The sequence below is a fragment of the Nelumbo nucifera genome, chromosome 8, assembly GCF_055504915.1.
Source record: "Nelumbo nucifera cultivar China Antique chromosome 8, China Antique-T2T, whole genome shotgun sequence".
Lineage (NCBI taxonomy): Eukaryota > Viridiplantae > Streptophyta > Magnoliopsida > Proteales > Nelumbonaceae > Nelumbo > Nelumbo nucifera.
Window position 1 is genome coordinate 55,792,544 of NC_142656.1, and position 25,007 is coordinate 55,817,550.

Below are 25,007 nucleotides of genomic sequence, written 5' to 3' on the forward strand. Positions count from 1 at the left end.
TGCTGTGGGATGTTGTGGGGGGCAATATTGTGGGGGGCTGATTTGAACTCAAAGAATTAGATGAGAAATATAGGATATAATGGGATAAAATCATTGATAAAAAAAGTGAAAAAAAGAGAATAAGCTACTAAAAGGGAAATAGTAATAAAAATGAAATAACAAAAATAAATAATAAAAAATGAAGAGAAAAGAAAATAATAAAAATATATAAGAGATTCAAAAAATAATAAAAAAATATTCCACAAAACAAATAAAATAGAATAGGCTTCCATAAAAAAATAACACAATAATCGATAAAATAAAATAAATAAAAATTTAATTAAGGGGATCCTCTTGTAATCTTTTGCTTTTTATGTTTTTCCTTTATTTTGCTCTTAGTCAATTGAATAATTATCTATTTTGTGAATGCACCTATTTGGATTCCCATGTGTGTCCCATCTATTGGACATGTGAGAAGGGTGCCTAACCCCTTCCTTCTCCCATCCAAATCTTACTCAGATTGGTTTAGCCAATGCCTTGGGTCTTGGAGTCACTATAAATAAAAGCTGATTTTTGATGCAATTGGGCTTGAAGTGTTGTTGAATCATTCAACATAAAAGCTTAAGCTGTTAGATGAGGTCCTTGAATAGGTTGATATTTTTTAACAAGCTCCATCACACGAAAGTTCATTGGGTTTGAAGTGTGAACAAGCACAGACCCACTCATACCTTGTACTGAAACTTGATTAATTATAATGGAGGTAATGAGAAACGAACACTAGACCACTTGGTCAAAAGTGACTGATACCATTTCAAACAATCATTCAACCTAAAAGCTTAAGCCATTAGATGAGGCCCTTGAATATGTTGATATTTTCTAACACAAATGTCTTATCCATTGACAAATCACTGAACATGAGTTAAAGAAATTAAAAGACAATATATATGGAATAGTGATAACTTTTAAAAAGGCAATAAAGATTACAGCCTCAGCAATTTTATTTTGCCCATGTTCAGCTTATAAGAACCACTTTTCATTTTCGAGCAAGCACAGCCCCTTAATACAATAAGTGAAAAAGAAGAAAAAAGATTAATGCCTTATTGTCTATTATTTTGAATAAGGAGAACTTTAAAATTTTGGGCTTCATTTATATTATAAGTTCCTGGTAGATTTCATAACCAATCGCCTCCTGTATTCTCCAAGTGCCCACAATGGAAATATATTTTTATATGATGAATAGTGTAGCATACAATTCTTACAAAAGACTCCAGTGAGTTCCTGCTTGCAGATTTGTAAACGACATTAAATCAGACAATATTGGAAATAAGTAAATTAATGGAATTAATGGTTATTTCTCAAAGTTAGGTTACATCATACAACAGTTGGATGTTTTTCAAAGAGTTGGTTACCTGTTGGGGAAAATCACCATTTTCCAATTGTGAATTAATCAGTAGCTTTGCTGCACGATGTAAGGGTGTTGCATCTCTCTCTGCCTGGTCACAGGAGAAAACTAAATTAATATTAGTATTTCTCATAAGATTAATTCTCAGTTCTAAACAAATAATTTTCCAAGGTTAAACTGTTTTAATTAAGTTTAGGATATCATTTCTTTTTAGGGTAAATTTCTTAAACTGTCTTTATAGTTTAGTTTAATTGATTAAGTGTATTCTTATTATTTGAAAATTGAGTAATGCTACTCTTATTATTTCTGATAATTGACTAAGTGTATCCTTAGCAGTTAAACATGAACAGAAAAAGTCAAATACCCATTTTACCCCTATATAAAATTACATTTTTGTCCCTGATTTTAATTAACTCGTAATCCCTCTTAGATACTATGGCGCTATCACCGCTTTCCACCATTTCATTCCCACCTCTTGTTCTTCTTCTTCCAGTGAAATTGAAGACAACTCAGTGATGTGAACCCACCAGAGTATCGATGAAATTGAAGATAACCTAGTAAGATAAACCCGCGAGAGCACCAACTGGCCACCGCCTGAGTGGAGGACGACGAGTACCGGTACTATCATCCAGAGAGCGAGAAAATATGGCGAAACCGACGGCTTCTCCAAAGCCATTCTCTCCGTGCCCAAAACAGTAGAGACAGGGAATGATCGTTGTGCCGGAAGCGACAGAAACAGGGCCGTGCGGGCTGGGCCCCTCAAAATTTTCAACCGACAAAGCTGCTTCTATCGAAATGGGTAAGCTGCTTCCCCACCGGCGATGGAGAATAGAGGGATATTGGAGAGTAGGAAGGGAGCGAAAGGGAAGTTCTTCGAAATTCACAGTCGACGATAATAAAATAGGGGAGAGAGGGAAAGAGAACGAAGGGGAAGAAAGAGAGAGAGAGAGGATCTGGTGCGAAACCGACTCACAGCACCACTATCAGTTGGCTACATGCAATGAGGCTTCGTCTCTGATCTCTGTGCTTTATACAGAAATGAAGAAGATGATGTTCAAGGCTTCGTCTTTAGTCTCTGGTTTTTGTCTTCAACGAGAAAGAGGAGACCGACTCATCTCACTTTAGTCTAACACCATATATCATCGATTGAATACGTTGACAGGATTTAACAGAAGCCGGCAGATCCGCCACTTCTCTTCGTCGCTTGGTCCGACCAAAACACACATCAAAGCAGTGGCAGAGCTTAATGGTCTTTTCCAACTGAAAATCGACTGAAATTTTGCAGGGGTTCATTCATAAAATGTGCGTTCTCTTTTTTCATTTCTTGGTTTCTGATTTCAGAGATGGAGATCCATCATCTAATGGGTTCCACTTTTTCTTATCAAATAGCTTTACATTTTAAGCTGCAAAAAAATTAGCATGCTTGCAAAGCTTTTCTATTCTCTTGCTCAAAGACAACTGAATCAAATCCGTGCAATCGTGATAAAAAACCCTAAACCCCATAAACTAAATCCCCTACTAAGAGCACTCCCCCTCTCCCTCTCATCTCATCTGTACAGAAGCTTTCGTTGTTGCTTAGTGTCCAGTCGGTGCTTTGGCAGACATGGGAGAAGGATAATAAGCTTCGGAAGTCGGGATTAATGACAATGGGAGGAAGTTGGAAGAGGAAGGTGATCTGGTTTTGATAGAGACTGTGGGAAGAAGATAGAGGTCGGAGGAGGAAGGGTGTGACCAATCTAGAGGAAGGGGATAAGGGTAGAATTGGGTTTTAAAAAATTTTAAAGTTTATAGAATTAGTCAATTGTAAGAAACAGTAAGAGTAACCTTAGTCTATTTTCAAACAGTAAGAGTACACTTAGTTAATTACCTAAATTATAAGTGTAGTTTAAGAAATTTACCCTTCTTTTTAAATTAAGTAATAGAGGATGTTTGCCTGTTTGGTTTTATTGCATAAATGTTTTGTATGGTATCTTAGAAATTAAGAATTTTGTTAAAATCTTTTTTTTTTTCAGCTTGGCGTCATTAGACACCATTAATAGCCATTAGGCACCATATAAGCCAAACAGTAAAAAAAGAAAAAGCTAGAGAATGCAAAAAATGTCATTTTTTTAAGCATCTATTTGGCATCAATGCTGTTGCTCCAGAAAACGGTGATACATCAGCGCCACGTTGTTGGAAACGCCTATTTGTTTGGAACAGTTTTTTTATAAAAAATGGTGTTTCAAGCCATGTTTTAGAAATCAAGAAGGTGTGGTTTGGAGCAACGCCGAATTTAGTGTTTTCTTAGATTGCAGCTCGTTATTGCCAACAAGGACATGATGTGAGAGTGACATGAACTTCCTATAATGGGTACCAGTGTTGAAAACAGACATGGAGCACTAGTACGGTAGTACCAAACTAAAAGTGTTGCTGTTGCTCCAGGAAACATCCTACCTAAAAGCAACGTTTCCAAACAGAAAAAAAGACACCTCAAAAAATGGTGCTTCCTACCCACACATCAGAAAATCATTTTCTCAGAAACCCAAACATCAAAAAACGATACTGTATCTGCAGCATCGATGCCAACTAAACAAATAATTAAGCTCCTTTGCAAAATTGTATTATTGGCGCTGATTTTCTGACCATGAAACCAAACACCTTTATTATAATAATAGAAGCTAAGAGTTTGATATAAATTTAATTAACTAACCTGTCCAGCATGCATAAGACCCATCATTGCCCATGCCGTCTGCACCAAGTTCGATCTACCATTTTCTAGAGGTGTGTACTTCTGTTTCATAAAATAAATGGTAATTGTTCATTTTGAATGTTGTAAAGGCATTACTACCATGCATGGAAACTATTTTAGAATTAAACTTATAAACAATAAAAAAAAAAAACTTGAGCCAGAGCTCCCTACTTCCCTAAAGATATACCTTATTTGGGCATGAGAGATAACTCTCTCCCCAGCCACCAGATTCTTGTTGACTTGATAATAGAAAATCAACAGCTTTACGAACTGCTTGACAATTAAAATATGTCTTGTCCACTGCTGCTAGTCCTCTCACTGCAAACCATGTTGCATAGGTGAAGCAAATTCCCCAAAATCCATACCTGTTCCATATTTTCTTGTCATTTGTTCATTCATGATCAGCATCACCATCATCCATGTCCTATACCAATTATATGGGGCCGGCTATATATTCCAGAGGGTTTGGCAAAACTTTGACGCAACCCCCTTTAATCCGGGCTTGGGACCGGAAGTACTATTCTGATTCCAACTGTTTAATTGAGTGGAATTGAAACTCGTTCTTATTCATGCTGGAATGCCCCCATTTGAGTTATGGCCATTCCTTACCCTTCCTTTGGGAATGAAATCCATTCCTGCTGATTCCAATTCCCATTCTCATTTTTGTTTGAACCAAACAGACTATGTGAATGGACCATTCCGATTCCAATTCCGAAGGATTTTGATTCTAATTCTGATTATGAACCAAATAGACCCTTAATCTTATTTAAGGTCTACTTGATTTACGATTGGAATTGGAATCAGAATCGTCTATTTTCATAATCTGTTTAGTTGATACAAGAACTAGAATAAGTAGGAATGAGGTTTCATTCCCAAGGGAGGGAAGGTAATGACTGATGGAGGATGATTTGACCCGACCCCTTGAGACAACGACACGTGGACATGACTTAGCACGAGCAACAGTTCAGCACCACAGCCTGACTGTGACTAAGTGACCAGCCCACAGGGCAGCTCGCTACCCCATAGCTCGCTATAGGGGGAGCTTGCTACAACGCGAGCTCGAGGTCCCTTGAGCTACTGAAAGGGAATACTCCAAGACAAATCTATCCCAGCTCGCGAGCTAGGATAACTAGCTCGCTCCAACACTTAGGTTGAAAAACTGCCCCAAAGGCAACCTTGAAAGGGGTCACCTCGAAGTACCCCAAGGATAGCTCGCGACAGGATAGCTCGCTACGCGACGGAATAGCTCGCTACAAGGTAGCTCGCGGCTAAGTGACACGATGCTTTCAGGAAGCTTCTATCTGACAAGACCGTAACCGTCAGACTGCGCCATGTCTCCTGACCGACGGTGCAGTCCTTGCCAATTCAACTGACTACATCCACGTCTCTCGACAGATGGTGGCGTGCTTGTCCTCCCGCGATGTGTTACTCATCCGATTGGGTAGTACCCTGCAACAGTTACCTGCGCAGCCTTGGCAGATAACGGCTGTGACAGAAGCCCAATGGCGGTTACGCCCAATTTGACAAGAACGCCTATATAAGAGCCCCCTAGTTGAAGGAAAATAACTCTCTCTCTCTCGAACATCTGAGATCTTATCTTGAACTTACTTGCTCTTGATCTAACTCAGTGATCTAGTGCGACCTACACTCTTAGCCTTTTTCACACTCTTCACTATTTTCTCCAGTGTTCTAACTTAAGCATCAGAGTATTCCCACCGGGCAAGTCCCCTGGGAATTCTTCACCGTCTTCTTCTCAGGTGCCATCCATTGCCAGATAGGAGCCAATCAGCAGCCGGATAGGAGTGCCCGGATCGTGCAACATCAATGACCATTCCCTCAAATGGGGGAATGCCATTCCAAGAGGAATGGGGATGAGATTTTGATTCCACCAAGCCAAACCGTTAAAATTGGAATGACCCATTTCAATTCCATTCGAGACCCCTATTCGCAAAAACCAAACGGGCCCTCAGTAAATCTTAAATATCATTTTTTGTGATTCTTCCATGCATGCATATGCATAAAAGAGGGATATGTACCATGAACCATCAGGCATTTGTGTCTGTTCGAGAAAATGCACCGCTTTGGAGATGAAACTTTCTATTTCATTCCTCCTATATTTGGGATATAACTTCATGAACAATGCTAGAGCTTGAATTGCTGACCCAGTGCATTCAACATGCCTAAAACAACATTCTTTTTAGTCATATGGGAATTATGCAAACAAAAATGGGTACTCTAATTAAAGTGGAAGATGTATTAATGTTAAGAAAACATACTCATGCTCCAAAACAATGTCTTCGAAAAGCTCTGTAGGGTTTAAGAGCTGAAAAAATAGAAAATAGTTCAATCTGTAATAAATTAGTGTAATTAAATCCAAAGGGAAGACGTTCATGCACTATCTTCAAAGAAAAGTTAATTCGATTATTATCATTTAAGTCAAAACCACCATCTTCTGCATAAAATCCAATTTAACATTTACATGAAGTTACCTCTAACCAATTTTGTCCCTTAGCTGGCTCCCAAGCTGTCACACCTCCATTATTACTCTGTAGTTAACCAGCATGGTTAATAATAACATTTCTATATATTGCATCTCATTGATGAAAAAATGCTTGCTTATTTTAAGTTTTTCAAAATCCTAGGAGCATCAAGATTGGTGCTATATATATACATTTTTAAGAAAAGTATATATGTTGAATGCTGATGAAAAGAAGAAAAAGATCACTGATGACTTGGTTCTTAACTACCTGTAGGGTAAGAAGGAGATCAACAGAATCAAAGAGGTACTCAGATTTCATTTTTTCACCAACAACTTCAGGTGGCATTAGTGAAAACATGAGACAAGCCTGTAATAAGTAGAAGATAGTTATAAGTGAACAATATTTTTTTTAGTATGATGTTTGATCTGAATAGAGTCAAAGAGTTTATTTGGTTCCATTTTTTCACCAACAAATTCTTGTGGCAAAAGTGAAAACATGAGACAGGCCTATAAAAAGGAGAAGATAGTTATAACAAACCTAAAATGATTAAAAAATATTTTTTCTTGTTTGAGCATTATGTTTGATTTGAACTAATTACCTTTAAACCTTCTGCAGTGCAGTCTGAGACTTGCCACCCATTATCTTGATCTGAGAGTGGCCATGCTCCTTTTGTAATGTGACGGTACATACTTTGAAAGTCACCGGATGGGTTGTCTCGTATCTTTTAAGAGTGACATACAATAAATAAAAGTAGAGTAGATTATTCTAATTATGAAATGATGTTGGAAGCTATGGAGTGAAACCTGCGACTTTTTAATGAAATCGTGCCCCTTCTTAAGGCAAGAACCAATTTCATTGAGTGGAAGATTACTCGCCATTATTGCTTGAACTGCAAAACCAGTGTCCCACTGCTGACTACCAAGACTCTGCAATTGAGTTCTCTTAGATAAATCATTAGTACTTGGTGTTTCTCACATTTAAACAATATTCTATGTTATAAGAAAACTTAGAAGTTCCAACTATTCTCTGTAAGTTAGTGAAACCTTTTCAGATGATAATTCCTTATGGTTAGATAAAAAAACAGCTCAGTTACTTTTAGTTAAAGTGTGTGATTCCATACAAGTAAAGCTCATTTACTTTTATATGTAGATTATATTTTTCTAATTGGAAGACTATAGCTAATTCAACTTTTATGATCAAGAGCATGGAACTCGACCATCTTTGAACTGAACACTTAGGTTCTGTGAAATTAATGCTATTAGCAGTCTAGCACTAGTCTTTGCCATTAGGATGAGATTCAACAAGAGGAAATATTCCAAGACACATGTGCTTGTAAATTTCAAGCTTCCATTATTGTTTTCTCTTTCCAACACCACACAAAAAAGAAAAGACTGCATCCCCATTTGATGTTCATCATTGTTAAGGAATTAAGATAAGGATTGGTGTATGTACTGTTATGATAAGGGTGATGTTGAATAGAGTTACATTAAGAGTTTTCAGTAAGATAAATTTGTTAGGTTATGATAGAGTTTGAGGTTGATTAAGATAAACTACATAGAGCTGTAGATAGAGTCTAAGAGTTTGTGTTTGAGTTTGAATATGTTTGGTCTGTTTTAATTTATAAATATGATATAATTACTATAATTAATCAATCCATTCTTTCTAGCCTTCCTTGAATTCTATTTATCACAAACCTGCATCTTCATTCCATCTTCAGCAACCCAAATGTAATCTGGAATCCTGGCAAGGTGGTGCTTGAATGCATCCCCATTTGGATCTTCCACCCAACAAGCAAGCATGTGTAACACCTGTGACCAAGTCAAGGAAATAGTATATAATAACTAGCCTCAGTCTGCAGAGGTAATAAATATATACTAAATATATATAATTATAGACTGAACAAAATTCAGATATAGGATTGAATTGTTTTACTATTATATATGTATTACTTTCTCTATACATCCAGTCGTAATGTATCGACTGTTCTCATCTTCATAGTGGATGTGCTTCATGGTTGTTTTCAGCGCCATCTCTCTCAACTTGTTAAAGGGCCATCTTGTCAACAGTGGTTCAATAAGAAAGTAAAGACTATCCCACAGCATGTCTTGGATGAAGGGATGAGGATAGTAGAGGTCCTCCTGTAATACCACATTATAATTAGCATAAGCTTTTCTAATGTAACATAATTAACATGATGAAGATTAATCAAGCAAAATTAACCTTTGCACATATGTGGCGGGTTCTGCTCCATTTTATTTCATTGTAAGGTTGAGTGTGAAGCTCCTCCCTAAGTTGTAGAACGAGTGGTGTAATTGGACCTACGAACCTCTTGCCATATAAATATGACATGGGCATGTAAACCATGCGACAGTAGCACCACATCTTAGCTGCATTGCATAACAATTAAGGAAGATGTTAGAAGGGCCAGGAGAGTGTATAAAAGAAAGAGCAATTTTATCATACAGAGAATGTTTCATGGATATTATGACCCATACTGCATCATTGGGCTGTAAATGTTACACCCTTGAGCTACTAGCTAGTGTTGCACCACCCTCTCAAAACATATGATATTTACATTATTCAGGCGGTTAATCTTACTTATATGGAAGACAACATTTATAGACTCAGAGTGCAACATTTTACAAATTGAAGTGCTTGAAAAAGGTTTCTAAACCAAAGAATTAAATCCACAGTATTTCCCCATGTAGAAAACAAATTAGATATTCCTTAATTTGTACTATGACTTGGGATGTGCAAGTGTAAATACTAAACCAGTGTCATTTGTTTTTGTATATATAGTTATAAATATATTGAATTTATATATATATATGATCTGATTAATCAAAAGTGTTAATGCAAACCTGGATGCATGGGGAGAAAGGATGGGAGAATCCAGAATTCTGGAGGCATTGGATTGCTGCCTTCCCATTCATATACTCCAAGTATCTTCATCAAAGCAACAAACACTATGAGCATTGATCACATAATTATCTACCTGAAACCACTTAATGGCTTCTAATTAATAATTAAGGCTTAGTTTGGAAAGAGTACAAATGCATACAAAATAATGTAAAATATAAGGCTTTTCACACTACATATTTGTATTTGTACTCCTTCCAAACTGAGCCTAAGGTACTTTTTTCTAGTACTATATTGTCACAAATTTTGAGCCATTTAATGTCACTAAAACTATTAGTTTTCAGCAGTCTTAGTAACCTACTAACCTCTAACAATTTATGTATCAGCCTAGCGAACTTGAGTGATAAAAGCTAACTAATTAAACCAAATTTAATGTAAGTAGTCCTACCGAAAGCCAAGTCTTTCCCCAAGATGGTATCATAGTAGCACCACCATGGTCAAGGATCCATTTGCGTGATCTTGGAACGGCCCCATCTAGTCCACCTTCAGGCCCTTCTCCTAGAATCCTCATACAAATGTAGTTAAGTGTTGTACAGAACATGGTACTGTGGCCCTCTATGTGTAGCCCCCAACCTCCATCTTCGTTCTACAACATTTGTATTTAACTCACTAGTTAACATTAGACTATAGAAAAGATCATCTTCGGGTTTAATTTGAAGCAGGATATACCTGGTGATTATATATATAACGAAGAATCTCTTTGCGATGCTCAGCTTGAAAGACAGTGTTAAGATGCCCAGTGATGTATAGACACATGACCTGTGCATGCAATAATTAGGTTTCATTCTTAGTGGTGGTGTATGCACGACCCACATTCCAGTATGGCTTAGGGGTAGGGCCCAATACAAGCCTAGGCCTTGCTCCATAGGCCTTGGGCCGAGCCAAGTTGGACTGGGTTGGCCCATATTATTCCATTTTATTTCTTTTTTGTTTTCAGTACAAAAAATCAAAAATTCAAAAAATTATAAAAAATAATAAAAAGTTAAGTAAAAAATGACAAATTCAATGATTGCAGCAACAGTTTGATAAAATATCATTTTCAAATTTTATTTCATATGAATAATTAGTTCATACAATTAAAATATAAAATGATTAAATGAAATTGAAAAAATTACAACGAAGTTGAAAAAATGCTATAAAAAATGATTAAATGACGTGCCAGGCCATGCTTGGGCTAGGCCACAGGCCAAAGGCTCTCGGCCTAGCCTAGTCCAGCCCTATCATTATAGATGGTTGGCCAGCCAAGCATGGACCAAGTCGTGGCAGCCCACGGGTAGCTCGACCTATTTTACACCTCTAAGAATTCTTAACCAGTTAACCATATATGCTTACCTTTCAATAATTCATACACAAAATGATTCCTAATATAACCTAATCGGTCATGAAATTCTCTCACCCATATTAATATTTCATGAACTAGAATTGAGGAACTACTTGATAAGTGAGTCTATAACAGATAGATTAGGTCAATGAGTCTGTACCACCCTATTAGGGGTACAGGTATAGCAGTCAATGGATTAGATGTTAGTGTAACATGATCTGGTCCTATATGAGTCTATAACAGATGAATTAGGTCCAATCCAATCTGATAAATATTTTAGACTGCATTGGTCCAATATGAGTCTATAACCGCCATGTTGTTATTATTGTAATATTATTTTAAAATATCCTTAAAATATTTTTATGCAATATTATTAAAGCATTGGTAGCATAACAATCTTTACAACATTTTGGAAAGTCCATTCTCAACCATCTATGAGTTGGATTTAGAAAGAAATTGTGTTCATTATTTAGATTTTCTTTCCAATTCAATGTAATTACACTCTTTTTTCTTTCTTGCTCATTTGCCCCTATTTTTGATATTCATATATTTTTTTGTTAAATATGTTTACAACTAATTTAGGTGTTTTGTATTTCTCCTTTGAAATAGTTTTTTGTATGATTTACAATTGGAGAATGCAAGGAATGGAGATTCCGAACGATAGCTTGGTATGATCCGATTTAATTATTATGATGTTAACTATTTAGATTATTTTGATGTAGAGAATCCAAACTTGGTCTCCAACTTCTCTTTTGTTGTTTATAGCCTATAGAGACACATTTGTCATTCAAGAACAGAGATAAAACAACTTTCTAATTTGTTATTTAAAAATTCATGTATAATAAGGTTTCCAAATCCTTGTAATTTTTAATTGTATAGTATTGTAATTCTTTGCATAAATAAGATACTGTTTTAGATTAATCGAGATTATATATAGTGAATCTAATTGGGATTAGATTGAAGACCATGTTTTAATATTGATTTGATAGATTATTTATTCTATTACTTTATAAAATATTAATTTTGAATATTTTTCTTTTTAATTTTTAGTTAGAATTGTTAAACATGAATATATATTATTTATTTGGATTACATGTAGACATTATATTTAATAAACGTTATTTTATTTCACTTATTAATATAAGAAGCAATTAGCCTAGGCGTTTGAGGGTCGATTTAATATATGCCATATATCAAACCTATTGTATCGATATTTCAATTCTTTGTTGCAACTTGCCCCTTTCTCTTTCTCACATACACAAATGGATCTATAGACTATAGGAGGAGCCTCTCTCTCTCTCATCTCTCTATCTCTATGTATCTCTCTCTTTTGTTTCTCTCCCTATTTCTCTCCTCCCTATATCTTTTTTATTTTATTTTATTTTGCTTTTTAGTTTCCTTTGGTTCTCCAAATGATCAAAATTTGAGTTTCAATCTAGATTAGATGGGGTCCAATCTAATCCTTTTGAATTTAAATGAATCAAGTTGGACCCTCTGCCCATTACATTTTGGTTAGGCTAGACTTAGAATGTTTATTTATGGACATGTTTTGGATTGGGTTGGATTGGACCACAACCTAGTCTATTGACACCCCTATGAGCAACTTTATCTGTGGTTATTATCCACTAACAAAATCTTTTTTTTTTTTTTTTTTGTGGTGATGGAATGAGATTCACATCCCTTAAATGAAGGAATGCCATTCTTCCAAGAATGGGCATCAGATTCTGACCAATTGGTTAGGCCATTTCGATTCCAAGTCCAAACCCCTATAAAACCAAATGGGCCCTTAGGTGTGATACACTCTTTGAAATTCAATGGAGGCATCTACAAGTAGATTGAAACAACGTATATACTTGGGATGGTGTTTAGAGGTGTTGCAGACATAAAATGCAAGGTTGAACACTACTGTCAAATTGAATGTCATAAACTATCTAGAATGGACTCTTAGTCTATGAAAATTGGGATTAAGGAATGGGGAACTAGGTTACATTATAGGTAGTTTAGTAGAGCCTGACTTTTAGGATCTTAATCACTTTTGTTGGACACAAGAAAATTACATAGTTTTTCCATGGCTACTTAATTCAATGTAGCCTCACATTAGCTAAAACTACATGTTGTAGAAGATTGCGTAGGAAATTTGAGATGGGTTTTGAAGACATATTTACAACTTCTTGACGTAACAAGGGTGTATTAGTTAAGGACTTAAATTAGTGATAAGTGGTAAGTGGTCTATATATATAGATGTGACTATTTTTTGAGTTTACTCCATATTTTTCTTAGGGGAGGCAAACCAATTTCCTATTCCTATTTCTTGTAAGTTTCTTTCTCCTCCTGCATACTCTTATTCCAATTGTTCCTTGTAAATTATATTGCAAGTATATTAATGAATGAGGAAGTCACCTACAATAGATCAATCACTTCTAGTCTTTCCTAATGATGAAACCCTATAAATCCTTCAACTCCTATTTCTATTTCTCCTCTTACTCTTTTTACTTGCACCACCATTTGACCTTGATTTTCTTATCACATTATAAGCGATCTTCCATTAATCATATCATCTATATTTGTATTTCTTAAGATCACTTATATGTTGTATATAAATCTTTTCTTTTTGCATTCCTTTAATTTCTTTTGTGTTTATTCTAATAAATGTGATTAAAGCAATAAGATGGCTAATGTGTGAAAGGTTTCCATGAAAGATGACGTGAATGCTTTACTTAAGAATGGGACATGGAATATTGTTGACTTACCAGCAAGGAAGATAATAGTTAGGTGTAGATGGGTGTATGCTATTAAACACAAGGCAAATGATGACAGTATTGAATAGTATAAGGATAGGTTGGCTGCTAATTACTATGCAAATTTATTGGATTGATTATGAAAGCCTTTCTCCCCTATTGCCAAAATGACGTGTTCATGTATTATTGTCTTTAGCTTCTAATTATTTTTGGCCTCTATATCAACTAAATATCAAGAATGCTTTTCTTCTCTTAATGGAGACCTTTACGAGGAGGCATATATGGACATCCCATCTAATTTTATAATACTATTTTATAGACTAAAATAGTCTCCTCGTGATGATTGGATCACTTAAATGTGCTTTGTTGAAGATTGGCTATTCTTAGACATGATCACATGTTGTTTGCCAAATGATAAGGACATAACACTACTATCTTGATAGTTTTTGTTAATGATATTGTTCTTACATGGAACAATGAGCAAGAAATTATTCATTTCAAGTTGTTCTTAGGAAAATAGTTTAAAATTAAGGGATCTTAAGAAGTTGCAATATTTTCTTAGGACTAAAGTAGTTAGGTTCTATCATGTTATTTACATTTCTTAGTGGAAGTATCCGTTGGATCTCACTAAGATAGAAAAACTAGGAGTGAGGCCTATTGACACTCCTACTAACCCTAATCATAGAACCAATGCCAATGAGGGGGAGTTACTTCGTGATCGAGGGATGTATCAGAGTCTTATGGGCAAATTGTTGTATTTATGTATGACTTGGATAGATATAGCATATGTAGTAATTGTTCTAAGGCATTACATGCATGCTTCCATACCATTTATCTAATAGTTGTATACAAGATTCTAGCTTATTTATAAAGATGATTAGGAAAGGGTATTCATGACTATTTGAGGATAGATTAGATGTATACACTAATGCATATAGGACAAGTTCTCTTGATGATAGGAGGTCCACTTTGGATTTCTATGCCTTTATCGGAGAAAGTTTGGTTTCTAGAAAGAGCAAAAAATAATTTGGTGTTCACATTAGAATTTAAGTTTATGGCTCATGAATTGCTTAAAGCTTTATGGCTACAATCTCTTCTTGTGATTATAAGGTAGTAATTAATATTTCATGTGACCCAATGCAACATGACTACACCAAATATATTGAAGCTGATCAACATTTTATGAGGGAGAAAGTGTTAGCTCGGAGAATTTATGCCTAATGTGAAGATAAATCAATAGTCCATAATGAGCAACTATTTTTGCATCTCTAAGTTAGAAAGCTTAATTTTAGGAAGAATTGCCAATTTTCGTCAGTCTTGCATTATTAGCGTATGTTCATTTACCACAATTATTTTGGGTTCATGCTTTTAGAGTTGTAGCTTATTTTAGTAAACTATATATTGATTTCTTCTCTTCATGGTAAATTATCATTTACTATATTGTTTCATTGTGATTTAGACTATGATCTTGTTAAGACTTTTGTTTATGCATGCTTACCCTGGCTATGCCTATATAATCATCACAAGTTGGATTTTTAGTCTTCTTAATAGATCTTGGGCTATGCTTCCAACGCAAAGGGTTACTTATGTTTTTCCATAAGGACATGAATCATATCTAAGTAGTAAATTAGTAAACTATATACTAGTTTCTTCCCTTCATTATAAGTTCTCATTCCTTATGTCATTTTATTGCAATCTAGAATATGATCTCTTCAAGACTTTTGTCTATGCATGCTTCCCCTAGCTATGCCTATATAACCTTCATAAGTTGGATTTTTGGTCTTTTTAATGCAACTTCTTGGGCTATGCTTCCAATTCCAAGGGTTACTTGTGTTTCCATAAGGACATGGATCATATCTAAGTGAACTAACATTTATATTTAATGAAACTTGTTTCTGATTTCACGAGATCTCATCATCTTCAACTTCCACAAGAAATCATTTGTTACAGTGATTTAGGCCCCGTTTTGAGGAGTGATTCTGGTGATTCTAAGGATGAAAATAATGTTTGGCTTCACCAATTGATTGATTCTCATTCGAAATGGGATGAAAAAATCCCTCTAGAAACGTGATTCCTTGAAGTGAAAAAAAATTGACTTCTGTATAATGTGATTCTTACTCACTCCTAATTCTTGCCACACTAACTTAAATTAACGAACACGTGTGCCATAAAACTAAGGGTACAAATGTAATTTTCGTTATTTTTCTAACACCCACCCGATGAACCTTATCTCATTCCCTTGTTTCTTCTTCCCCTTCCTTATTCCAACTGCAACGTCTCTGTAACGGTCCAAAAGTGCGCTAGCTTCTTCTTCCCCTTCCTTTGATTGCTCCAATCTCAATGTCTTTGTAATGGTCCAAAAGTGCATCATTGTCCGTCAACATTCCAGGTAAAATCCCGTTTTTTCTCTCTTTTACTCCTTGTAGGTTGTGTCCCAAGCTGTGTTTTTTGTAATGCCTAGCTTTTCTTCTTCCCCTTTCTTTTACAGAGCCAAAACTCATGATCCATCGCTCTATGTCATTCTTCTGCTCGTTACAGGTATGAACATCACTTCCCTTTCCTTTAAATCTCATCTTTGGATTGCCCAAACTACCATATAACAGATTTCTTTCCTTTTCCTTTTGGTAGGTATGATCATCATCACCAACACTACAAGAACCTCTAACTCAAAACCATTACAAGTATTTCAGGTTCCTTACTTCAGTGAAGAACTTATCTTTTTTTTTTTTCTCTGTCAGAATCTTGCTTTATTTTAATTATTTTCTTATTTGTTCATAGGTTAAGAATAGAGTAGTAGAGATTCTTGGCCTATTGGCAATAACTAGTTTATTTCTTCTGGGTGTGTGCTATATCATATTTCTTTGTTCTATATATGATTTGATCAAATGTCTGAGCTGTTATATTTCTTTGTTCAATTGACACCAAAATTCTTTGTTCATTAAAGAAAAGGGTGATGCAAATTATCTTCTTTTTCTTTACGGGGATTGTAGATTGGGTCCTGCAAGTAATTGTAGCCCTTGTACTTGTCCTTGTTTTTGAATCTTTTGATTCCTCCTGATTATGGTTCGCAAAGAAAGATTTGGAATCAATAGGGCATAATGCCTCTACAACTCCCATCAAACCCATTTGTGATGTATGGTTCTTGTTAAATCTCCAATTAAGATCATAAGATGGATGCCATGCAACAAGGCTTTTATTTCAGTTTGAAGGGAGTTGTCGATCATAGAGTGCAATTCAACTCCATTTGAACTTATAGTTTTTAGTTGGAATGGTTTTGTCTATCAAATGATCAAAGAATTTATTCAAAGAAATTGGTTGCTACCAAAGGTAATTCTATTTCTGAGAAACAAGAATCAAATGACTGTACCAAACATGATTGGTGTTGCTCAGAATCCATCCTTTTCTGAAAGTATTATGAGAATTAAAATTTTGATAATTGATGCCAAACGGGGCCTTTGGCTCCACCTCTTCAGCACACAAGTCTATGTTAATCATGCTAGCTTCTCCTGGATAGTGCACCTACTGTGGTTCTTTATTCCCAAGGATTAAAATATCAGGCATATCGTATAGTATTTGTCTCCTATGAAGGGCGGAGAAAGAACCAAAAGAGAAAGACTACGTGGGAGAATGGAAGATGAAGAATAAGTGACGCCATCAAGCTTGATGTAACCGGTTCTGGTCACGTACCAATTTTTTTGTGATGTACCAATTTTTTGGCTAAATACCTCGTCATTTGACCTGCTCCCAAGTGGCCTGTGACTCAGAGGATGATAGAGCTCCCTGGTGGTGAGCTACTTGGTGGTGAACTCCTTGGTGGTGAGCTTCTTGGTGACGAGCTCCCTGGTGGTGAGCTACCTGGTGACGAGCTCCTTGGTGGTGAGCTACTTGGTGACGAGCTCCCAGGTGGTGAGCTACTTGGTGACGAGCTCCCAGGTGGTGAGCTACTTGGTGGCGAGCTCCCTGGAAGTGAGCCACCTTAATGAGCTGCTGAGTGCACTGCCTTGGTGGCGAGCTCCCTGGTAGTGAGATACCTTGATGAGCTGCTGAGTGCACTGCCTTGGTGGCGAGCTCCTTGGTAGTGAGCTACCTTGATGAGCTGCTGAGTGCACCGCCTTGGCGAGCCTCCTAGTGTAGTGCAACCCTATTGCCCTCTGCATGAGATGATCTGCTCCTCTTTGTAGACGGCGGGAGCCGAGGAACCTACGAGAACTAAATCAGAGGACCCGGGGGTGTTTACCTGGCGGGTCCACTCCGATGGTTAAGTTAGCACTCTGATAGTAGAGAGCTTGAAGATGATATTAGAGAAATGAGAGAGCTAGAAAGCAGGGGTTGCCTCCATTTTTCATCCTCCTTCCCCTCTGGGGGTCGGAGCTCTTACATAGCGGGTTCTTGATAGATCTGGCGTAACCACCTCTAACTCTCTACCGCAGCCATTACTGCTAGAGCTGAGCTGGTGGGTGCAGGTAACCGTTGTAGGGTACGACCCTGTCAGACGAGGCGTTGTTAGAGTTGGCAGGTACGACGCCGCCTGGCCAGAGACGTGGGTGCAGTCTCCAGATCTGGCAGGTACGGTTGTCAGGTAGGAAATCTTCTTGCGATATGCCGAGCTGCTCTGCAACGAGCTACCTTGCACCAAGCTACTTTTCACCGAGCTGCCGGTAATGTGCCAAGGTGCTTCTACCCGAGGCAGGTCTTTGTGGCCTACTAGGAGGCGAGCTCTTCGTAAGATGCCGGGCTGCCTGTGGCGAGCTACCTGTAAGTGGCCAACTACTTGTGGCGAGCTATGCCGAGCTGCCTATAAGTTGCGAGCTGCCTGTGGCAAGCTATGCTGAGCTACCTGTGGCGAGCTATGCCTACCTGCCTGTAAGTGGCGAGCTATGCCGAGCTGCCTGTAGACAGCTCGAGTTGTCTAGTTGTCAAGAGGCTGCACTTAGTTGGCATGAGGTGCCAGGTGTCACAATTTCACTAGAGGGCCAAAGTAAAGGCTTTGAGTGGACCGAATGTACCTCGCCAATATCCCGATCTTAACCCGACCCGAGGAGGGTGACGTTTTGGAGCTGTACCTCTCGGCAAGCGACGATGTGGTCAGCTCGGTACTAAGAAGAGAGATAGATAGAGTCCAACGTCCTATCTACTATGTTAGTAAAGTGTTGCAGGGAGTTGAGAAGAGATATCCAGAGATTGAAAAATTGGCTTATGCTCTAGTTATTGCAGCTTGAAAGCTTCGCTCGTATTTTCAAGCTCATACTATCGTCGTCCTCACCAACAAGCCTCTGAGGCAACTCTTACTCAAGCCTGAGGTCTCTGGGAGGTTGACGAAGTGGGCCATCGAACTCAGCAAGTACGACCTCCAGTACAAATCGCAAACTGCTATCAAGGCCCAAGCCTTAGCTGACTTTGTTGCGGAATGCACTTTCAGCACCGAAGTCCCCAGGCCGGACGAGCCCGAGGCCCCCAGGTCGTGGACTCCAAGCTCTGGACCTGTTGACGAATTAGCTCCCTCTCTACCGCCACCCTCGAAGACTCCTCCCTGTAATGAGCACTCTCCTCAGATAGACGAGAGATCCGTGCTTCCTGGTCCCTAACGAGCAGCTCCTGGGTCTCGCTCCCCTTCTGAGCCTGGAGGAACTCTTCTTGGGCCCGATCGAGCTCACGTTGGAGGCTTTGCATGTTCGACCTCTGGTTGACAGCGTCCTGGGAGTGGATAGCAGTCTGGCTAGCCATGGCGTGGATAGCGGAGTTCAACTGCCAATAAAAAGCCGAGGTAAGCGGGAGAGAAAGAGAGAAAAGGGAGGGGGAGAAACGGGGAAGAAACGGGCACTTACCACCATGCAGTGAGCCGAGGCCAGTTTAGCGAGCTCACTGTGATGCATCCCAGCCCAGCTCGCGACCTCCTCATTGCTGGCCGCCTGCCGGCTCCTCTGCGCGGCCACGAGGAAGTTGGTGACGTTGTCGTCCCTCCCCTCGGTAGGGAACCGCCGGACTAGACCGCATGGCCGGAGGGTACTGCTCCTGGGGTGGGACCCCTTCTTCTTCTTTGCCGCCTCCTACGGCTACTCCCTCGAACTACATAGGTGGGACATTTGGCGGTGGAACAAAGACTGGGTCAGCAGCCTCGAACTCAGCGGTCCCAGAGGTGGACGCTTGGTCAGGGCACGACCTCTTTGCCCTGCGCTTCTGGTTGCTCGATAGCAGGCGACGTGCATCTACACCAGACATGTTGGTTGCTAGAATTACAAGGCATTAGTCTAGATCACAAAAAAAAAAATGACGACCTAAAGGTCACCTACCGGGGCTCAGGCCGGCCTGCACGAGCTTGTCCTCTGCCAAGTAGTCCAAATAGAGAAAACCGACCCTACCTAGGACTGCAACGTTTCCCGAATCTTGGGGTCCAACTCAATGCCCAGATCCTAGATGCCAGCCCTCCAGTGGGTCAGAAAGCGCCACCACTCGGGGTTGCGAACTACAAAATAACCCCGCTTTCAGGCCGGGATCCTATTGGGTAGCTCATGAAGGAGCTTGAAGTCGGGACGGGGGGAGAAGTATTAAGAATGCCTTTCTGGAGGAGTTCCAGGGGAGGCATTCTTGATTGACAGAATGGTGGCGAAAATATCAAGAGAAAGATGAAGACAATATTCAAAAAATAGGGAAATAGTCCCCACTAAGTTTCGATCCGAGTTCGGGTGCAGTTGGTCAATGGTAATATTGAAATGGAAAAGAACCTCCACTATCAGAGGGTGTAGCGGGAGCCGGAGACCAGCCACGAGCTGCTCCTCGAAGATCACGATCTCGTCGTGACCATGTTCCCAAGGGTAGTTACCAGACGGGAGGCTGTAAATGAGATCCTTGGGGAGGTCATACTGAAAGACTAAGGGCCGAAGTCTCTCCATTGACATGGAAGAGGGGTCGAAGCTATCCCAGGAAGTAGAATTAGAGTTACCGGAGGTTTCCTGAGCCTTTGAAGACCGCTCTTCGGGGTACCCAGACATTGTTTGGACAGAAATAGAAGACTCATTGGAAAAGTAGACTGAGAAAGCGACGAAGAACAGGGAGAGCTCGATAAAGCAAGGCGAAGGTGCGACCTCAAAACTGAATGCAAGGCAAGTTGGCGTAAGGAAAATGAGGCCTGGGGCCCTCCTATTTATAGCCACTATGCCAGAAAAACCAATGGTCTCGATCGAAACAGATCCGACGGCTTACAATAAAGCCGACTGCACGTCCTTTGAAACCGAAGTAGAGACGACTGCACGTCTTCCCAAATTGAATGCAGTTTGGCGCGTTTTTTGGCACCCGAAAAGTCCAAAAATTGTCTGACACCTGTGCGTATACATCATGCGAACAATCAACCTAGTTTGAATTACGGGTTAAATCTACCCGTCACTTCATGAAGTCCCCGTGCTAGGGCAAGATCCTTAGACCGAGGAGTGGGGGGCAATTGATGGAGGGTGATTTGACTCGACCACCTAACCAGGTAACACGTGGACATGACTCAGCGTAAGTGACAACTCGGCATGACAGCTTGGCCAAAACTCAGCGTAAAGAGCTCGCTGAAACCCCAGCAGAATAGCTCACAATAAGACAGCTCGCTACAGCTCGAGGCAGCTCGCTATTGGAGCTCGCTACAATGGAGTTCGTTACAGGGGAGCTCGCTGCAAGGGAGCTCGCTACAAAGGAGCTTGTTATTGAATAACTCGAAGTCTTCGGGAAGCTTCCTACCCGAAAAGACCATGCTTGTCAGACTGCTCCAACATTTCTTGTCTGACGGCGCAGCACCTTCCAGTCAAGAGGACTGCGCCCACGTCTAGCGTCAGGCGGCGTGGTACACACCGGCCCTACATAACATCTCTCAATTGACAGGACCGTACACTGCGATAGATACCTGCCCTAACCGAATCAGCCTGGCGATAACGGCTGTAGCAGAGGATCAAAGGCGGTTACACCCGATTTGACAGAACATCAGTATATAAAGGTCCCGATCCCCAAGGGACAAAGGGAACCGGAATAAGGTGATCTCGTGCTATCTGCACTCTTAGCTCTCTTACTAATCTCTATAGTTCTCTCTCAGAGTTCTAACTTAAGCATCGGAGTGTTCCCACCGGGTGAACTCCCCGGAATCCTTCACTGTCTTCTTCACCTCAAGTACTCTTCATCGCCAGCTAGGAGTGACCAGATCGCGCTACATCAAAGCTCAAAATAAACCACTTGATCCCATGCAAAGTTGCTAATGGAATCATCCAAATCTCCAAACAGGAAGGCAGGCTTTTGTAGTAGGTACTCTTGCATCCACCCAAGGCTCGTTGATAATTTGGAGAATGTAAGATTCCTTGCACGAAAGCGTATCGACCCTGGTTTCAACAAACGAGTGTGTCTCATATAAAAAAGAGGGGTGGTGTGATTTGAACCTAAGTTCATAAATGCCAAGGTGCGCAACCACCTTTGACCACTTTTTATTTCACATCAACAATTGTAATAAATTAATTTTTATTAAAAGTAATGTCTATATGCAAATAAAAAAGAAAACAACACACATTTGTTTTCAACAACTCCAACTACAAATTAAAAGAACAATTTTCAAAATTAGTATTTTATAAATCAACAGAATAAATAATTTATAAAATCCACATATATATATATATATCAAAAAATGAATTTTAATTTCAAAAATTTATACAAATAAAATATTAATAATAGAATAATTATTTTTTTGAGAGTAATAATAGAATAATTATTTTAATACTTAAAATTGATAAATTTGTACATGACATATATCTTAAAATTTTTATAAACTATTAATTAATATATTATTTTGCATTAAATAATAATATATTTATTATTTATAAAAATAAAATTATTGTTTATAAAGTATTTGAAAATATAATATAAATTTATCCTATCAATTCTATTAATCTATATTTCATATAAAAAATAATTTTTTTAATTTAGAAATTATATAAAAATAAAATATTAATAATGGAATAATTATTTTGGTAATTAAAATTTATGAATTTTCATATGATATCCATTTTCAAAATTTTAATAGATTTGGTATACAATTCCTATGTATTTATGCATTATTTATAGTTATTTTGACATTAAACTTAATATTATTAATATATTTATGGAATTTGTATGCATTTACCAAGTGTATCCATATTTGTATCCATATTCAAATTGTCCGATATGATACCTACCGATACTTTAATCCTTACTAATACCCTAACTCCCTATTTCATTTTAGTCCCTTATACACATGCATGACCCATTATGAGTAGATTTCACCTAACCTTGTGGTTCAACATGAAGCCTCCTATACCTAATCTACATCTAAATCTCTTGCCCAACTTGCCTAATCCCATATCCATTTTATAATGATTTGCTCTAAAGTGGGAATTTCGAAACCTTAAACTTTACAATTCTACCAAGTGTGTTCTTGAACCTCACCATAACACTGGACCTACCTCCTACTCCCAATTTACCATATAACCAATTTGGCATCAAGTGATGACTAAAGAGTATAATGCTCTCATATAAATTGGTACATGGCAACTTATACCCCCTTTCCATTCTTAGAATCTCATAAGGTGTAAGTGGGTCTACAAAATGGAGCAAAAGGCTGATGGAACTATGCACCGATTTAAAGCTCACCTTGTTGCTAAGGGATTTTAGTAAACAAAAGAATTGGATTACAAGAAGGCTTTTTGTGCAATAGTAAAACCAAATGATGTTGTCTGATCCGAGATGTTCTGATAGAGGACACAATCAGATAGTCCTGCCAAGTGGATGAGGCCGGGGTGGAAGGACGAAGCTACACATTAAAATCTATAATTAGGAGAAAGGTCAGAGACCCAAGGAGTTAATCCCCGGGTACATACTTTGATGCTCAAGTCAGTTGGGCAAAGGAAGAGGTGGTTGGGCCGAGCGTGTTAGAATAATGCTGGTCCGGGCCAAAGAGATAGTGCGAAGGGGCATTCAAAGAGTGTTGTTCCAAAAGTCTCTTACCTTGAGTGAATAATACCTATTTATAGTTCGGTGTCCGTGTACTAGATGGATAAAGCTTCTGGGGTTATCAGGATGAGGTTGTCCACTGAGGTCTTTGGGAGGTATCCTCTTCCCCGGCAGACTCCGCTTCCTTGTCCGTGAAGGACACTCCTTCTTAATCGTGCTCTTCCACCTTACATGGCATTGACGTGACTTGAGAGAGGGAGCGGCCATGGAGATAGCCATGTGGCATCCACGGCCAGCTCATCTACTACCCAAACACCAACTACCATTTGCCTTGTCTTCTTCATTACAAAGTTCAATGGTTGTCTTATTCACCACTCACTAACTTGATGCCTCTAATGCCTTTTGACATAGTGCACTTCAAGAGGAAGTTTACATGATACAACCCCAAGGTTTTGTGGAATTGATTTCCATGACTACCCTTATTCAATAATTAGCCCAACACTTTTCTCTTTAGGATCTAAGACCCTTCACTAATTTCTAGATATTAAAGCCTATGATTCTCCCATGTTCTACTGTTGAGTTAGCAAAAATATATTGTTGATTTACTCTACTGAACCCATATGGGTAGCATCAACTAGTGACACAACTTTTGTATATAGCACCCATTCTTCCTTATCTCTACTTCAAGAATTCATTGAGCATAGGAGTTTTGTCAATCCCCTACATCACCTCTCCATAATAAGGCTTAACATCCCCATCATCCCGAACAAACTACGTCAAATCATGTATTCACTATGAAAGGAAAATTGTGTTGCTACCAAGCATAGAATACGCTATCTTAAGAGTACCATTGATAATATATCCTCTTTGCTTTTATTTTTTTTTTCAATTACCTTCGATTAATAGAAATTGCTCATGGGATTTTGATTAAACCTTTCTCTGAGCTATCACTTGTGGCTTTCTTGCATTTTAATCGGGTTAGAGCCCTAAAAGATTACATGTCTACCACTAGGCACTAGTTATGCTATTTACTTTGGTTCTATCCTAATCTCACGGTGTTGGAAGAAGAAAAAAGCAGTAACTCACTCTTCTACAAGGGCTAAGTATCATGCACTTGCTGCTATAGTAGCTAAGCTCACATGGATCCTGTCTCTTCTTTGGGATCTTGGTATTTTTTTCTGTTTGTGCTTATTGTATGATGATCGAGATAATCTAAATTCCATGTACCTTGAGATAGTCTTCCACTTTGTTCATGACAAATGGTGTCTTAAAATCTTATTATTGTTTGCTATATTCCAACTGTGGATCAGATTGTGGATGTTCTAACCAAGAGTATACCTTCACAAAGGTTTCTTTCCTTATGAAACAAACTGAATGTATTCAAGGAACTGTTCAATTTGTGGGGGTTGTATTTGTAACCCAATTGGGCGGTCACTTAACTCTCAAACCCATGAACAAGGTTTTTAAAACTGAACCGGACAACGAACTGGTCAGG

The 25,007-nt window shown here is 38.4% G+C and overlaps 1 protein-coding gene across 5 annotated transcripts in view; it reads right to left on the bottom strand.

Moving 5' to 3' along the window:
* Positions 1 to 924: 924 nt before the first annotated feature.
* The window catches only part of LOC104589203 (beta-amyrin synthase-like), a 37,059-nt gene continuing 12,976 nt past the window's right edge, over positions 925 to 25,007 (bottom strand). Inside the window, exons 4-19 of one of the 5 annotated variants that reach the window (XM_010247444.3) lie at positions 10,178 to 10,267; positions 9,897 to 10,094; positions 9,451 to 9,535; positions 8,810 to 8,976; positions 8,539 to 8,727; positions 8,284 to 8,397; positions 7,393 to 7,515; positions 7,188 to 7,310; positions 6,857 to 6,955; positions 6,599 to 6,655; positions 6,386 to 6,432; positions 6,146 to 6,289; positions 4,297 to 4,474; positions 4,071 to 4,151; positions 1,389 to 1,472; positions 925 to 1,257 (exon numbers count right to left, since the gene is read on the bottom strand). In XM_010247444.3, the coding sequence (XP_010245746.1) occupies positions 1,132 to 1,257; positions 1,389 to 1,472; positions 4,071 to 4,151; positions 4,297 to 4,474; positions 6,146 to 6,289; positions 6,386 to 6,432; positions 6,599 to 6,655; positions 6,857 to 6,955; positions 7,188 to 7,310; positions 7,393 to 7,515; positions 8,284 to 8,397; positions 8,539 to 8,727; positions 8,810 to 8,976; positions 9,451 to 9,535; positions 9,897 to 10,094; positions 10,178 to 10,267 (1,905 nt within the window). In that variant the 3' untranslated portion in view covers positions 925 to 1,131. Of the gene's footprint in view, positions 1,258 to 1,388; positions 1,473 to 3,760; positions 3,999 to 4,070; positions 4,152 to 4,296; positions 4,475 to 6,145; positions 6,290 to 6,385; positions 6,433 to 6,598; positions 6,656 to 6,856; positions 6,956 to 7,187; positions 7,311 to 7,392; positions 7,516 to 8,283; positions 8,398 to 8,538; positions 8,728 to 8,809; positions 8,977 to 9,450; positions 9,536 to 9,896; positions 10,095 to 10,177; positions 10,268 to 25,007 lie in introns of those variants that run through there. The other 4 variants (XM_088893731.1, XM_088893730.1, XM_088893732.1 and 1 more) reach the window with 4 other exon arrangements.